We start from the raw sequence: 16,539 nt of genomic DNA, 5'->3' as shown, positions 1-16,539 counted from the left end.
TTATTTTATCATATACAATTTTCAAAGTAACTTAGAAAAAGTTTTAAGATTTTAATTTCGTTTGTATTAAAAATAGTAAATTTGTTTTTACAAGGTTATTTAAATAAAAAAGCATGATTAGAGGGACAATGTGAAACTTAATCTTGTTTTAGGTGAATTAGCTCAAAATTCTTCCCCAGAGCCTATATTTAAACTCAAAAATTCGTTGATTAAAATTAAACTTCAGCATAGGAGCTAAAGATTTCAGAAAAAGGTCATGTCAATTATTTTTAGGCCCGTAGCCCGTAGAAATTTTAAAATAGAAGGGCATAACGTTTTGAAATGATCAGAGAGATAAATGGGGCGCGTCAAAATTTTCAGAATTTAGTTTTTAACTCAAAGGAGGTGGTGTTTCTCCTGACATGGGTATTATGTTCCACTAATTACTTACCTAGGCTGTTTTTATACTTATTCGGCAGGTTTAGTGCAGATTTTTTTTCTAGGGGCAAAGACACTTTTAAAACTTTTTTTTAAAGTTAACACACTTTTATTGAAAAATAGGTTTCTACGTTATAAAATAGCTGTAAAATTCGACAGGCATTCAATAAAATATAATGATTCTGAGGGAGCAGCTTTAGTATAACAATTGTTTCGGACCCCATACACTATAAAGAATGATAACAATTTTTGAATTAAACTTTGAATTGTTCAAGTGAAGANGGGTTCTTTTAGTTGCGTCTAAAAATTATTGCTTATAGAAATTTAATGTTCACAATCTTTAGTGTATTAGGAAAATCCAAATTAGACAATTTCCGGGGCTTGGGGGCTTGGGGTGCGACCGGGTGCTGCGCTCACAAGGTTAACTATCAGGTCTGAAATGTAGTACAGCAGTTGTGCGTAGATTGAAAGATTAGACACCAAACAAATAAATAGACAGTCGACTGGAGCATCTATCTTTCTGAGAAACATTTACTTACTCAACTACACTAAAGGCCCTACATTGATATTATCCCCTCAATTGCACTTCAATCGAAATTCTAATCAACTTTAGGTCACATAAATTAAGGCTCCTAGCTTACGGGTCATCAAAATAAAACCAGGTATCTCGGTTTATAAAATTAAGTCCATAAAAGGTAATAATTTTTTTTTTCAAAGTTAAACCAACGTGGAATCAATCAATCAGTCAGACTTCTAGGGACTATATACTAAGTTGGGATTGAAAAAAGGAATACTTGTTTTATTTAAAACTAACGATTTATGTAAATGTTGTAATTCTTATCTTATGAGCTAGGTAGAAAGGCCGGGCTTGTGAAATCGTTTTTAATTTATGTTGATTATTTACTTTAAACCAGTTTATGAAAAGTCCTAATTCATATTAATGAGAAACAAACCATAATCCCATCATCTTAGATTATACACATTGAGGATTATATGAATTGATGTTAGGACTGGAGTGGGAGTGTGCGTGTGGGTTCGATCTTTGTCTTCCCATGAAGTTTCAAATGCACTCAGGTAACACATAATTTGTATCTACATTGTACAATGTACATTGTACGTATAGTATCTTAAATGATTTTCGATGAAATTTCTATTGACCATCCGATCCATAAAGTTGCCCTTACCCTTCGCCTTAGAAAAATTATAAGAGATATTTTTCCTCTGAAAACTAACAATTTGTGAATACCAGCAGCAGAAACAACATAGAAAATTGACAGTTTTAACCATTTATAAGATAGAAATCCTCAGAGTTACTCAGGAAAGGTAACGGGGATTCCGTTCTGAATCGGGCATGCAAGATTTTAAAATTAAAAAAACTGTATTACCAGGCCGTTCTACTTTCTTGTTCATCCCGACCTCTTCGGTAAACATCCAGAAGCACAAGAACAGAACGAGAAAAGTCTCAAGACCTTGAAGAACTATGTTGACTTTCTGACAGAGAGAAAAATACCCAATCCCAAAGATGTGACGTTTTTCATTAAACCAAGGACACAAGAAGAAAAGGTTTTTTTTTCAAACAACTTTCCATGGTATAAAGAGAAAGATAATTGGTTGAACTTAAAAGAAGAAAACCGAAGGCCGCTTGAGTTGGGAGGGGGGACGTTCGTCTCCTGGAAAATTGGGACACAACAAGAGGGAGCAGGCATCTTGCAATTTTTTGATTTTGTATTTTAAGAATGGTTTAAAATTTTTGCGGTAAACCTTAGTCAGTCAAAAAAGGGTAAGAATGTTCCCCTCCCATCCCCACCCATGTCAGGGGTTTGAGATAAAAATTCCAAAATCCCTACATAAAATTCTAGGTAAAACTTATTTATTCTCCATTGGTTAGCGTTTCTTTTTTCTTTTTCTGGTTGTATGAATGAAGCAAAATGCTTATTTTTTGCTTAAAATTTGTTCACTTTTTAGAGATAAAATAATAATGCCCGTATTTCTTGTAGGACAAGCTTGTATTGAGGTCTGTTAGTATTCGACTAAACGAGAAAAATATTCGGCGAACAGTTCTCACCATTCTCAAACAGGTTGTCAACACTCAACAGTTTCTAACTCATGACATTCTTCCTCCTCCAAACAAAAATGATTATAAAAGTGTTCTTTTTTTAGGCTGCATGTTTTACAATTTTTTTCTACCGTAATTGTTTGCAATAAATGTTTCTTTTTTAAGGCTGGTTTACCTACGGGGTATGTTGATAAAATATCCCAGAAGACTCAGGAAAAGGCTTCCGCAAAAAAGGTAAATTGAATAAACAATGTTTTGATTATTTACCACTACTTTGTTTATATCGTCTTTTAAAATCAAACTGCGCAATTTGTAAGTGAAAATTTAGCAGAGCGGAATGTTATTTTACTTAAGAGACAGTCAAGTACCTGTGAACATCCCGATGTTGGGAGAAGTCTGGGTCGGCAGTGTTGTTCAAAAGACGATTAAAACTAATCGTGACATTGAATTGTACTTATTATACAGATTGTTGACGATGTCTCTGGATTCGAAGAAAGGTTTGATGAGGAGATCAATGACAAGAAGAACGGGTTCGGGTTCTCAGCAACAGACATCAGACAACCCTTCGTCTCATGGCTGAATTATAATATTGACAAGGAAAAAGGAACAGGAGTGAATATACAAAATATAATGTGTCACTGTAAATATAAACTTGTTGGATTGTAACTCAATTTATAGGGTTCTGTCTAAACTAATAGGATATACCAACCTAAGAGAACTTCTTTGTATATAAATTCGGCTTGTTTGTGTCTGATTGTCTGTATCCAATAAACATTTAAACGGCGGAACTGATCAGACCCATTTTTTTGTGCCAACAAGGGAAGGTTTATAAAAGGTTAAAAATTTAAACTTTGCCTGAAAAAAAAGTTATTTGTTTTAAATCAATAAACACTAGTCTCTTTTATTTTAGCTTTTAATTCTAGCTATATCTGTGAGCATTTAATTTGGATTTTCAAAACTTTAATAAAATCGAAATTTGTAGGAGGGCAATGTTTTTATTTGAGACCATGCATAAACCTTTCCTGGGGTTATGTGAGTTGCCACTTAAATTTTTGACTTATAGGTTCAGCCGCTTCGACGTTTATAGGATACAAACAAACTAAAAAACAACATACAACATACAACAACATACAACAACATACAAGTAAACAACAACATACAAGTAAACAACAACATACAAGTAAACAACAAGATACAAGTAAAGTATTTTTAAAGATTAATCAAGTTTTACAATCACAAAAAGAATTACACTTGAAATGCAACCTTTAGGCCAGGGGCGGATACAGGATTTAAGTGAGGGGGGGGGGGCAAGATTTTTTAGGAACAAAAATATTTATAATTAGGAACAAAAAATCGCGCCGCAGGTGAATTTTTTTTTACTTAAGACTCAAAAAAGAGTTAAAATTAATGATTAAAGACTAAAAAACTAGATTTTTAATTTTTCACACATTATAGTTTATTAAGACAGATATTTTTCCTGTTTTGCACTNTTACAAGGTAAACATAGAAACAGAGAGATTACAAGGTAAACATAGAAACAGAGAGATTACAAGGTAAACATAGAAACAGAGAGATTACAAGGTAAACATAGAAACAGAGAGATTACAAGGTAAACATAGAAACAGAGAGATTACAAGGTAAACATAGAAACAGAGAGATTACAAGGTAAACATAGAAACATTGATACATGGCGTATCACATGTGATTATTTGGAATAGTGTAGGAAAGGGGAGAATCATTTTTCTTCTCCTTTCCCCCTTTTGAAAACATTTTTTATGGTTTTTATTCGTTGTATTAATGAAAATAAATTATTTTTTTGGGGAAAATCAATGAATTTTTGGGTAAAAAGTATCAAAAAAGAATTTTAAAATTGCATTCTGATGTTCTTTTTTTTCATTTTTTCCCAAATCATCAAAAATTAGGCCCCCCCCCATTGGGTGAAGGGTAATTCTGAAAAATATACATCCCTGAGGGTAGTGGTTGTGTTAGTTGAAGGATTGGGTTTATCAAGATCGGGCGTATTTTCCAAGACCGTAATGATTGTCATTGTATCCTTTATAGTTGAAGAGGGGAATAGGGCGTTCAGTGGGTACTGTTTTAAATAGAATGAGACATTTATCAAACTTGAAAATTATTTAAATCTAGGTGAAATCTGCTATAGTTTCCAAATGAAGGATATTATTTGGGATTGTGGATGGGACACTTTAAACAGGTAGTTTCCAATAAAAGGGTTTTCATTTTCATAAAAAAAATCATACATTTTTTTTACAAAACTTCGCTAATCCTTTTTGTGATTTTGTAAAATATAAGATCTGTCAAAATTTTATTTCTAATGTGTTTTTTCTTCAATCATTTTATTTGAAGACGAGGATCTATTGAAGCATTCAACTGTCTGGCAACACAACATTCTCATATTCAAGGTGAGCTCTTACGCCCTTTATTTGTTAGAATAATGTATATTGTATATATATATATATATATAGGTGTTAACGGTAATTGACACTGTGAAACCTAATTACCCCTGGAAAATTAAGTGTAGGATAATGATTTACTTGGTCGAAAACTGTTCCATATGCAAATTTTGTATTTAAACACTTTGCTCAGTTCTCCGCTCTATGTCTTCTTATACAGAAAATGAGGAGGGACATTACCAAAGTATAATGACATTTATAGTTTTTATTACCAGAAATCAACCGACGGCAATCTTTTTTGGGTGTTGTGAACTCTGTTCTTGTAAAATTCTACTTACATGAATTGTAAATGCATGACCTTTATTTTTGCTTACTAACCTAAATCGGTATACAGATACAATAGTACATTTACTATCAAGAATACCCGCGCTCGGAGATATTTTTTTAAAAGCTGATTTTAAAAATATTTTCACAAAAAAAAGATCAAATTTGGCGATGAAAACGCTACATTTTTTTTCAAAACTTCCCAACGAATTTGATTTAAAAAAATGACGTAAACTTTTTTAAAAATTTTGAGATTAATATTTATTGAGGAGGGGATGGTGTAAATGATTTTATATTAAATATTCATATATCTTCTTTTCATAAGTTCTAGTACATTGTCTATTGTTTATCAAGATTGGTTATTGCTCGACACATTTAGTCGTCAGAAGCATGATTGCGGATTTTCATAAATACAATTGCGCATTTTAACAATATGCATATATAATATATATAAATATCAGTCTTTACTTGTCACTTGTGTGTCGAGAACTCCGTAGAAATCCTTGGTTTTCTACAATTGAAGATAAATATCGTATAGATAAAAACTAATTTTTAACAGAATCTTTGGTTGGAAGAAAACTAGTCTTCGGTAAGAGGAGTGGAGTCTCAGTCGTAGGAGATATAATTTTGTATAGTGGAGAGGTAACAATTCTTACACACAGTAGATATTGATTTTTATTGAAAGTGATCTTCCGGTTCGATTTTTTATGGAGTACCCGTTCGAAATAATTTTGTTATTACAGAAGTCTTAACTTCACAAGGAGTAAATTAATCTGATTAGATTTTGAAGATTTTGGTAATATTTTAGTATGAAAGTTCAACAGTTTATAGAATAGTTACATTTTTTCTAACTTAACAGTTATTTTTTCATGTATACTTGTACAGCTGAAAAAAATTCAGAACCCTTTGTATTCATTTTCAACATTGATAACTTTCTCCTAACTAGGTAAGAAGTAACTGGTTGAATATTATTAACAATGTTGAAAAGTCTCAGAAGGTGCTTTCCTTTCTTCCCCTCTACCAACGTGCTGTTTCTCAGGTTAATAAATGCATACATTTTACTCTTTTAGACACAACTAGTTAGAGGACCCGGCGTTGCCCGTTGAAAATTTTGAAAAACAAATGTTTAAAAAAATATATTTCGAAACAACCCCCGGCAACCCATGAGTGTCCACAAGAAATTTCATTATCGCGACTATACACAACATGTATATGAATGTCTTGTTTTATTATATTGATAAGACAATATTGAGATTTTACTATTAATTTTTGGTTTGGTTTGTTTTTCATAGTTTTAACGCAAGTAATATTTTATTTCCATTAGTTAAGTATAAGCCAGTGCTCAGGATCTGGATTTGCAATATTTTTGCTTCAAATGGAAAAATTTCAACTGAAATACACATTTAACTATCGTGTTCCCTAAGTTTGACCAACTAGAAATTTTCAAAAATCTTGATCTCTCTTTATACAATTGACAAAGAAATTCAGAAATTTTTCCATAGATAAGTAACGTTGGAAAAAACACGAAATAAAGATTCAGGACTGGGGATCCAAATCCAAAGAATTGTCAAAGACTGATTAATGCTACTCTAAAAATACTCATTGTTAAGATAATATGATAAATGTTTAGTCTTTGCTTGATATACAGTTGGTCCATGATGGTACAACTTTAGTTGAAGAGTACAGAACAAGATTAAGGTAAATTTTCTCCCTTCTTATTTCTTCTTATTTACATTCATATTTAAATGCAGTATGTTCTCCAGCCCCTTCTATAAATACTGTACAGATAATCTTCCGGGTTTAAACCAACGTTTGAACTCAGTTCCTGCTTCATCAGATGCATTTATCGAACTGGTTCACACATCCTCCTCTAATACCCCCCCCCCCGTACTTACAATACAAATCTAATTTTCTTCTTTACTCTCTTTACACGATTCTTCAAACACTTAATCATTGACAAATCTCTACTTCTGTCTGCAGGCTTCTCATCATTTTTATCACCCTAAAACCGTTTTTCGATCTCAATTATAAATTTAAATAATTGGTTCAGTTAACATTTTTTTTTCTGTTATATACGGAAATTCCGACTAAGTTATTATTAATATTATATATTGTCTGTTTTAAGTTTTCAGTTATTTGATGTATTCAATTCAATTAAAAAAGCTTGAGAATTCCCTTGGACTCCCTGATCTAACCGCTACGCTATCAGATCTCATTGAGATTAAGGCGCCCTACATAGTTTAGATCTAACGCCGTGGTTTCACGACCAAGTTTTAGTCATTTCTAGTATTTCCTAAATGCTGGTATATTTAGGAAACTTGTGACAACATTAGCTGATTACAAACTTAGAAACAATTTTCCAAGATCCTGGCCTCATGACTTGTCAGGTATAAGTTTGAAAACTCCATTATAAAAGAAATTTGAATTAATTTTTGCTATTAAAATAAAATGTGAAATTCACCGAATAAACCTCGCAAAATATTAAGATATCATTTATTGTTTCAGAGTTTAGTTTGAGTGTTGAGTCTGATGCATGTTCCTTGATGTTAACTCCTGGAGGAGTTTTTAAGATTCCTGCCTCAACCCCAGGCTTTCTCATAGTAGAGTTTATTTCAGGTTAATTACTTCTCCAAAAAAGAATATTTGAAATCATTTCTCCAGTCTTAAAGTCGTCTTCCTATTGGACAGTTTATAAAAAACAAATAAATAATTTCGCTTTTCTGATACAGGGTGTCCCAATAAACATGATAATAGAGAGACGTGTATTTCTGATATTTAATGCATGGCAAAGAAAGTTAAAAAAACGAGGCTGCACGTCTGACGAGTTTTCATTAAGTGCTTGTGACTTCAAATTTGACGAAGATATTAGATATTAAGACAATTTTGATTTCTAAAATAAATTGAAATTTGCACAAATTTTCAATATCTTCGTCAATTTTGAAGATACAAGAATGGTAGACTACATTTCAAAAATCTGAAGACCAGGCATTTTCGATTTCATATGTTTAAGCTGGAATACTTCAATAATTGAGTTCATGAACAAATATCGCCGCATGGATCGAAGATGAAATAAAAGTTGTCACTGAATTCCCATGTTTATTGGACACCCTGTACAAGAAATGGCATCTAAGCGAAACCACCAAAACAATAAATAATTCCTCTGCCAGGGCATTATTCTTTATAGGGGAATGGGGATTTATTTAGTACTGAGAAAACCCCTTTCATTTTATTATTTATCCTGAAAATCTTCTCTTCTTTAACTGGAAACTTTTTAGTTCTGCACCCGTCTTTAATCCCAGTCGTGAGTTCTGACCCTGTAGACTCAGTTTCAGGTTCAAATCTCTCCACTGCACTCCAGGTATACCAGCCATCCGCCATCATTTACATTTACTTTTATCCTTTTTTTCAGCATAAAATCTACCCATGAATTATTCTTTATTATATGTATTGGCGAGATTGGATGTTTTTACGTCCTCCATATTTCTAAATAGTAAATATTCAGGTGTATCGTGTAGATGAGAAGAAATTGATAATTTTCCAGCTCAGATCTGGTATTCTCCCTGGCCAGGTAGCCAATTATCTTGAAGTAGGAAAAAATACACAAATTATTAAATTAAAGGGACAGTAAAGGAAAAATGAAAGGGGGTATAGGCTGAAAGCTAATCACTTTAGCTCTTGATCGCGACCCATGAAAGTCATATCTGATGTTCCTGTCTCGAGAAATTGATATAAAACTGTGTCAAATCTATACGAAAATTAATACATATACAATTTTGTATAAAAGTAGTGGGTTTAAACAGATCATATTCAGCAAATAAGCAACCAATCTGAAAACGATGATATCCCAGAAAAAAGCTAATTGTAATTTAGGTTTACTTTTATATTTGTTGTTTCTATTTTCAATAGATTTCATTCATAATATTATTTTTACGTCCGTATTACTTGACCAGAAATTCCACCAATGGCAGTGCAGTAAAGTGGTCACGTGATACAGGCGGAGACACGTGACCAGTATACTGCTCTGCCATTGNAAACTATAATGTGTGAAAAGTTAAAAATCTAGTTTTTTAGTCTTTAATCATTAATTTTGACTCTTTTTGAGTCTTTTAAGTCAAAAAAAAATTTCGCCTGCGGCACGATTTTTTGTTCCAAATTATTAATTTTTTGGTTCCTAAAAAATCTTGCCCCCCCTCACTCAAATCCTGTATCCGCCCCTGATTACGTACTCTGCTAGCTTGATCAAATAAATTTATAATTTTAAATTTAAACCATGCAAACGTTTAGAAAAACGATTGCTCCGAGTTTATCCTGCTTGGAAGTTCTCATTCACATGAGAGAATTGATTCACAGATATTAGGTGGGAAGCTTAGAATAATTATAGTTTTATAAAGTTAGAAAAGTTACTTAACTAAAATTAAAATTTTGACCTTTCCTACATACTTGAGACATGATTAAATGGTGACATGTTTTTACCACTGTACAGTGTACTGTAGACCCTCCATTTTGTAGAGTGGCATGTCCAATTTTAATGGAATACAGGGTGGCCAAAATGGGATTTTTTATTTTACCAAATAATGTTACGGAATGTACGGATATTGTTTCATAGTATAGGGACTTTTAGCCCTGAAAAACATTTTTTTTCGATTATGACTTTTTTCGCATGAACATTTTTTTCTTTTTTTTGTATGGATTTATTTTTAAAATGTACGGATTGTGCGGATTTTAAAAAAATGTACGGAAATAGGGATATTTTCGAAAATGAAATCAAACATCATCAAAAACTAATTCTCACACCTTATTGGTTTAAGTTGACATATTTTGTTTGTTTTGTTCAACTCGGCTTGAAAGATATTTACACTTGGAAAAGATAACTTTGCAGACTTGGTCCATTTCTAGTGTTAGAAATGGACCAAGTGTTAGTTTTGGAACTAATTTTCCCTGAAATTAGAAAATCAATGAAAAGAAATTATCTATTTTCGTATTAAAATGAGACGAATTCCACTTAATATTCAGCTAGGAAAAAAAATATTTCCGTCTTCGATGATCAGATTAACGGTAAATGGATACAGTTCTGAAATCTATAAATGGAGGGTCACGCGAAGTTACGTCTATGAGGTCACTTTATATGTCTAAATTGAATTAATTTTAGGATCTCCGTTAAGATATCTGACTTCATGGGATAGAAAAGTTCCAACAGAATTCATCAAACTTGAACTAAGAGATAGATTTCCAGGAATATGTCAATTTGTAACAAACTGAAACAGATCCATTTTCTGATTAAATGTAAACAGGGAAAACAAACGAGTAAATGGTATCTATGTATGAGTATTTCTTCCGGTAAAAAATTCAAATTGTCTGCTTTAAAAACAACATTTTTTTAATATGAACTATATTGATATAAAGCCGAGTGTCTAGGAATGAATATAGGAGAGGAAGGCGAGGAAGTATTTATCCCTGGTGGTGGTGTTGCTAAGCGGGTTTATGAAACCTGTCGGAGTCAAGGAATTCATCTATCCGTCCTGCTCAAGTTCTCTTCAGAGGGAGATAATTCCCCTGATGGATTAATGCTGGCTGATTATCTAAACCAGCTGATTGTGTTTAAGGAGACTGATAAGAAGATGAATATTCCTAAATCCTGGAGACATCTGTTTGGTTCTCCGGCTCCAACTCAGATGTTCTGGTGATAAACAACTTTGTTAAAAATTGGATCTTAATAAAATATTTCTTAATTTTCCTTTGATTATCTGTAGTATTGGTAGGATTAAAATGTATTTATTTTCTTCTCAGTTCCGTGCTGTTTATCTATGTATGAAATAAAGCTATTCGCTCATATGCATATACAGGGCTCAAAGGAGTCTTTGCCACAAACTCAAATTTCTAATCCCTATATCTTATGAATCCGATGGTGTATACCTTTGATATTTCAAACTTACATCATTTGATCTAACATAATTCATTATTTGAAATAACTAAGGTGTACGACAATGGGTTGCAAAGATGTAGAGATTTGAAACTCAGAGTTTGTGGCAAAAACTCAATTCCTTCGGTCGTGTGTCCGACGTTAGGATAAAAATATGTCAAGTTGAAAAGCCTTCACCTATAAGGGATTGTGATGGCATACCCCTTGTAGGTCAAGGAGCTGTTGAACGCATCCATAGCTGTATGATATGATATGATATCATATCATAGCCAGAAAGACCCGGAATTAATTGTCAGTTATTCAGACGACTCGGGTAATTTAAACGCATAATAAAGGCAGACCACATTTTGGAATAAGCAGGACTAGGGCTATTCTGTTATTATCGTTTCATTAACTATGTTTGTAAAATTAGATTGTTAAGTTTTCTGATAAATTATAAATCAATTCTGAGTCTTTCTGATTATGTCTGTATATTATAAAAACAATAAACCTAGGAATTATAAGACGAAATCGAAATCGTATTCGTTAAGAATAATAAACTGTTTTTTACTCTGCAAAATGTTGAATGATGTTCTGTAACATTAAAAGGAACAACTGTACTGTGTTTGAATGTATGCAGGAATTCACATTTATTAAGTTTAAAATTATGCAATCAAAACATTAACAAGCACATTCCACCTCCAGCAGACAATATATCTACGGATTATCCACATCCAGCAGACAATATATCTACGGATTATCCACCTCCAGCAGACAATATATCTACGGATTATCCACATCCAGCAGACAATATATCTACGGATTATCCACCTCCAGCAGACAATATATCTACGGATTATCCACCTCCAGCAGACAATATATCTACGGATTCCTAGAAGGCATACTATGTATGAAACTAGTTACAAAGACTTTTAAAATCGTCTTCCAATTCCCATGTTTATTGAGACACACTGTTTAAATATTTATATATATATATGCTCTCGACTCTGTATCTGGCCAGACGACTGGACCGAATTGGCTGAAATTTTTTAAGGAACGCCGGGCACTAAAGCTAAAATTATGATTTAATACCAAAAGCGGGTAAACTGCGGGGTAACTATGCACAGGAATAATAATCTAAACGCCGGGAACAGTTTGTATTTTGTATGAGAAAAGATTATAAAAGTTGAGAAGAAAGCTTTGCGACTTTTTGTAATTCAGACCACTGTCAATGTTGTTGTTGAGACAACTTTATGCTTTTTAGTTGACAATATTTCTTCATTAAAATAATTTTACTTCTAAACCATTGTCATATATATTGTCTATATCATCAATTGAAACATACCCGCCCAATACACATTACAAAGTACCTTAAATTACGTTCTTAAAGCACCCGAAATATTGACGAATCATAGGTATTTGGATAGTCTTAACTCGCAGGCTGTTGTATGTGATAATTTAACTATAACTGTAAATTCAGACCATCGTAAAATGTTACAAAACAAAAAATTTGGAGCTGGTATAAAATCAACTTTTTATTTGACTGATGAGTAAATAAACACAAATTCCAAAACGAAATATAATCTATTCATCTTTGTACGTAATAGTTCATGGGTTTGCAACATTAAATTAGTCGCAGGACTACTTTACTAGTGGTCATGTGTTGTGCAGTGCTAAATAATAACCTACTTCTAGAATTGTCTCTTCATGTGTAGTGCTAGATGATCAGAGGACTACTGGACTAGTTTCTCTTCACGTGTAGTGCTAGATGATCAGAGGACTACTGGACTATTTTCTCTTCATGTGTAGTACTAGATGATCAGAGGACTACTAGACTAGTTTCTCTTCATGTGTAGTACTAGATGATCAGAGGACTACTGAACTAGTTTTTCTACATGTGTATTGCTAGATGATCAGAGAACGACTGGACTAGTTTCTCTTCATGTGTAGTGCTAGATGATCAGAGGACTAATGGACTAGTTTCTGTTCATGTGTAGTACTAGATGATCAGAGGACTACTGAACTAGTTTCTCTACATGTGTATTGCTAGATGATCAGAGGACTACTGAACTAGTTTCTGTTCATGTGTAGTACTAGATGATTAGAGGACTACTGGACTAGTTTCTCTTCATGTGTAGTACTAGATGATCAGAGGACTACTGGACTAGTTTCTCTTCATGCGTAGTGCAAGATGATCAGAGGACTACTGGACTAGCTTCTCTTCATGTTTAGTGCTAGATGATCAGAGGACTACTGGACTAGTTTCTCTTCATGTTTAGTGCTAGATGATCAGAGGACTACTGGACTAGTTTCTCTTCATGTGTAGTGCAAGATTATCAGAGGACTCTAGTGCCTCTTCATGTGTAGTGCTAAATGATCAGATCTTGAGAAGGATCTTGTACAGAGCGGACATTTAAATGGTTTGTTTCCTGTGTGCTTGCGAAAATGTCTGGTTAGCTCGTCAGATCTAAAAGCATAAATATTATCAAATGAAGTTAAATACGCGTGATTAATACTATGTTCGTATTTATAAACATGTACGGCATTAAATGTGGTTTCGTTCAGTGACAGTTCATGCCTTTTAAATTTGTTCAATCGTCTTTGTATCCTAAAGATGAAATTTAGGAAATCTCACCTCGGGAAAATGGGGAAGCCTGAATAGTTATGTATGAAACCACTTTGTGATTATTTTACCAGTTCAGGACTAAAGCAGACACTCCGTACTTATTATAATTATCATATTTCAGAGAAGGGATGGGTGGGGGGGAGGTATGCATAAAGTGCCTAATGAAGAAATAATAGTATTTGACCCTCGAAAAAGGGTGGGGCAGGGTAGAATGNACTTAAAAGTTAGAAACTTCGAAAGCTTGTAGATCATCAATGGATATATTTAAATAAACAAATATTTTCATAAAGGTGGCATTATTTGGCTAAGCAGGAGCAAAAAGGGGGGAAATTGCCTCAAAACACTATCTTTTATCATTTACTTTTGCCATGATGAACTTAAAGATGACACCTTAAAAAAAGTTTTAAAGTTGACTGAGTTTTAACATTTTAGCTGAAAAGGGTAAAAAAAACTTAGTATAGTATAGTGGGACCATACACAAAATTATGCTAAAATGCCAAGTTTTACACTAGAATGCTTCCTAAAAATTTGAAGGTCAAGGATTTTAGGGTCACCCTTAGAAACGTCCATTACTTAACAATATCACGGTAGTTTTAGACTTATTAATGCGGATCAATATTAATCGGGCTCATAAACTGGTTATTTTTATTGAAAGTTATTGAAGTCTGTATATTATGAAATTTTATGAAGTTTTATCCAATGAGACTCTCATCTAATTCATAAATTTTCATCTCAGGAGAAATATTACTCTTCATAGCTCAATGTTTTACAGATGTTGTATAATGTAAGTTGAACAAAAGTTTGAATTAAATTTCCACCTTGAAAACTTCCAATGACATTCTTCCCAGGAGCACCTGTAGGGTTTCTCTCCTGTGTGGCTTCTCTTATGAGCTTTTAAGTGAGAGCTCTTTGTATAAACCTGAATTGAAAAAATTAGTCAACTATATATCGAAAATAATTCAAACATATTTTTTACAAAAGATGAGTAGCTATTAAAAACTTTTATACGTTAAATTAAAATCCATTTTATGGGACCTTAGGAAAAGCTTGTTAACCCAAAAAACTGGTGATCTAGTTCTTACATAGCTTTGTATTTAGAAGGGGGGGGGGATAATGATGGGGGTCTTGAGTCAAAGTATGGTAGAGCAACGCCAATTTTGCAAGACCCGTATATTTTCGAAAATTTGAAAATCTTCACTTCAATGGTTAAGACGCTGGAAATGTATAGAAATAAAAATAAATGTAAAAATTTTGAATGAAACAACTTTAAACCACCAACTAGCCTTTACGCTTTAAAGAAATAAACTACACCTTATCACAGCCGGAGAAATCACATTTATGTTCTTTACGTTGAGAACCAGATCCAGCCAAATCATTCAACGTTAAAACTTGAAGCGAGGACGGATTATCTGAATTCATATCTAAAGATCTCTTGCTGAGGTCTACTGGACCTAGATCGATACAGATAGTATGATCATCCATATCGTCTTCTGGTCCTGGGCTTTCAAAGTTCTTTGTGTTCGCAATGTTTTTAAATTTAATGCTAAGATCCACGGGCTCCTCCTGATCCAATTTTATTTCCTCTTTTAAACATTTAGTTTTATTCAGATCCTGCTTTCCTTCCTTCATTATTATATTGTCGAAGCTGTTAATTAAAGGTTTTAAATTTTTTCTGGATTCCTCGAATTTACAATATATTGGATTGATTGTTAAACCAGAAAAGTTCTACTCTTCTCCACTCCATCTCCTTGCAGATTCTAGATCCCTGAACTACATCCTATCGATAAGATGAATGTTCAGGTTCAGGCCTCAGAACTCTTAGATATTGTTCAACTATCATATTGCAGTTTTTTAGTTTATTGACTAATCAATTCCTTGTGATAAAGGGGTCACAGAGGAGAAAAACTTGAGGCCGACAACTAGAGAAATGGAAACCAGACTCTTCAATTCTGCAATCTAAAATATTTAAGTCGATTAAATTCCTTAATTTAAGGTTTCATACAAATTTCTTTTCACGTACAAACGTAGAAATTAAAATTAATTGTGAATTTAAATGCAAAATTAAATCATCCTCCAGGGGTACTTCAGGTTTTTGCATCAAAATCTTTATAATTTGTAAATACTTATGCCTCTTAAATAATACGACCTTAAGTTCCCTAATTTAACAGATAACAGGTTTATTTTTTAAGCATCAAAATTGCATAAAATTTATAGTTCCACAACGTTTATCTTGACTCCAATTTTCAGAATAAATAAATTATTTCTAATTACAAATATTACTTTCTTAAAAGTTAAATCCATTTTTGCGTATTAATTTAAAAGAAAAACTAATTTATTCCACCTTTATATAATGTTGGGAACTCCATAAGCTGTTTTGATGGGATTCACTGTATGTAGGTTTGAGTATACCCTAGCAACTGTGTAGATCTGTGAAGTGTACCCTCAACTGTAGGGTCTGGTCATCCTTAACCATTCTATCCCATCTTTAGCCCCAGGCCGACACACCCACCTCTAGCCATAGAGTAGAAACGTAACAGAGTTCTCAGTGTTACGTGTTGACTCGAAGATTCATTTATAGAGCGACCATCGTGGATATTTCAGCAATCTTGTGAAAAAACCATGATCGTCAATCATTATTCAAATCTTGGTATATTCTTACCAATTTTCATTTTTCTTTGCGCGTTTGCTTGATTCTTTGACGCCCTTTTCTGTGATGTTTAAACATATAAAATAAAATGATTTTTACATATCATTTGACCGCTTTTAACACTTTACTTACTTTCGGCATAAATCAAGGTAAAAACGA

At 32.9% G+C, this 16,539-nt stretch overlaps 2 protein-coding genes across 2 annotated transcripts; one reads left to right on the top strand and one right to left on the bottom strand.

Annotated features, from left to right (window-relative positions):
* The first annotated feature begins 1,242 nt into the window (after nucleotides 1-1,242).
* On the top strand, nucleotides 1,243-8,854 carry LOC111695852 (T-cell activation inhibitor, mitochondrial). Its single transcript, XM_023465312.1, has 16 exons — nucleotides 1,243-1,247; nucleotides 1,426-1,491; nucleotides 1,806-1,980; nucleotides 2,415-2,495; nucleotides 2,639-2,707; nucleotides 2,939-3,127; nucleotides 3,971-3,998; nucleotides 4,619-4,685; nucleotides 4,838-4,893; nucleotides 5,768-5,850; nucleotides 6,155-6,247; nucleotides 6,839-6,906; nucleotides 7,522-7,595; nucleotides 7,714-7,824; nucleotides 8,484-8,566; nucleotides 8,711-8,854. The coding sequence occupies exons 1-16, from the start codon at nucleotides 1,243-1,245 to the stop codon at nucleotides 8,834-8,836; spliced, it is 1,374 nt and encodes a 457-aa protein (XP_023321080.1). The 3' UTR covers nucleotides 8,837-8,854.
* Nucleotides 8,855-12,629: 3,775 nt separating this feature from the next.
* On the bottom strand, nucleotides 12,630-16,539 carry LOC111695914 (Krueppel-like factor 6). Its single transcript, XM_023465388.1, has 4 exons — nucleotides 16,075-16,539; nucleotides 15,045-15,689; nucleotides 14,552-14,652; nucleotides 12,630-13,574 (listed from the first exon to the last, which is right to left on the bottom strand). Exons 2-4 carry the CDS (start codon nucleotides 15,360-15,362, stop codon nucleotides 13,454-13,456), a joined length of 540 nt encoding a protein of 179 aa, XP_023321156.1. The 5' UTR covers nucleotides 15,363-15,689; nucleotides 16,075-16,539; the 3' UTR covers nucleotides 12,630-13,453.

This window comes from Eurytemora carolleeae, unplaced genomic scaffold, assembly GCF_000591075.1.
Source record: "Eurytemora carolleeae unplaced genomic scaffold, Eaff_2.0 scaffold11, whole genome shotgun sequence".
NCBI classification, from domain to species: domain Eukaryota; kingdom Metazoa; phylum Arthropoda; class Copepoda; order Calanoida; family Temoridae; genus Eurytemora; species Eurytemora carolleeae.
Note: the sequence above shows the minus strand (reverse complement) of the source record. Positions and strands in the feature narration are given on the sequence as shown.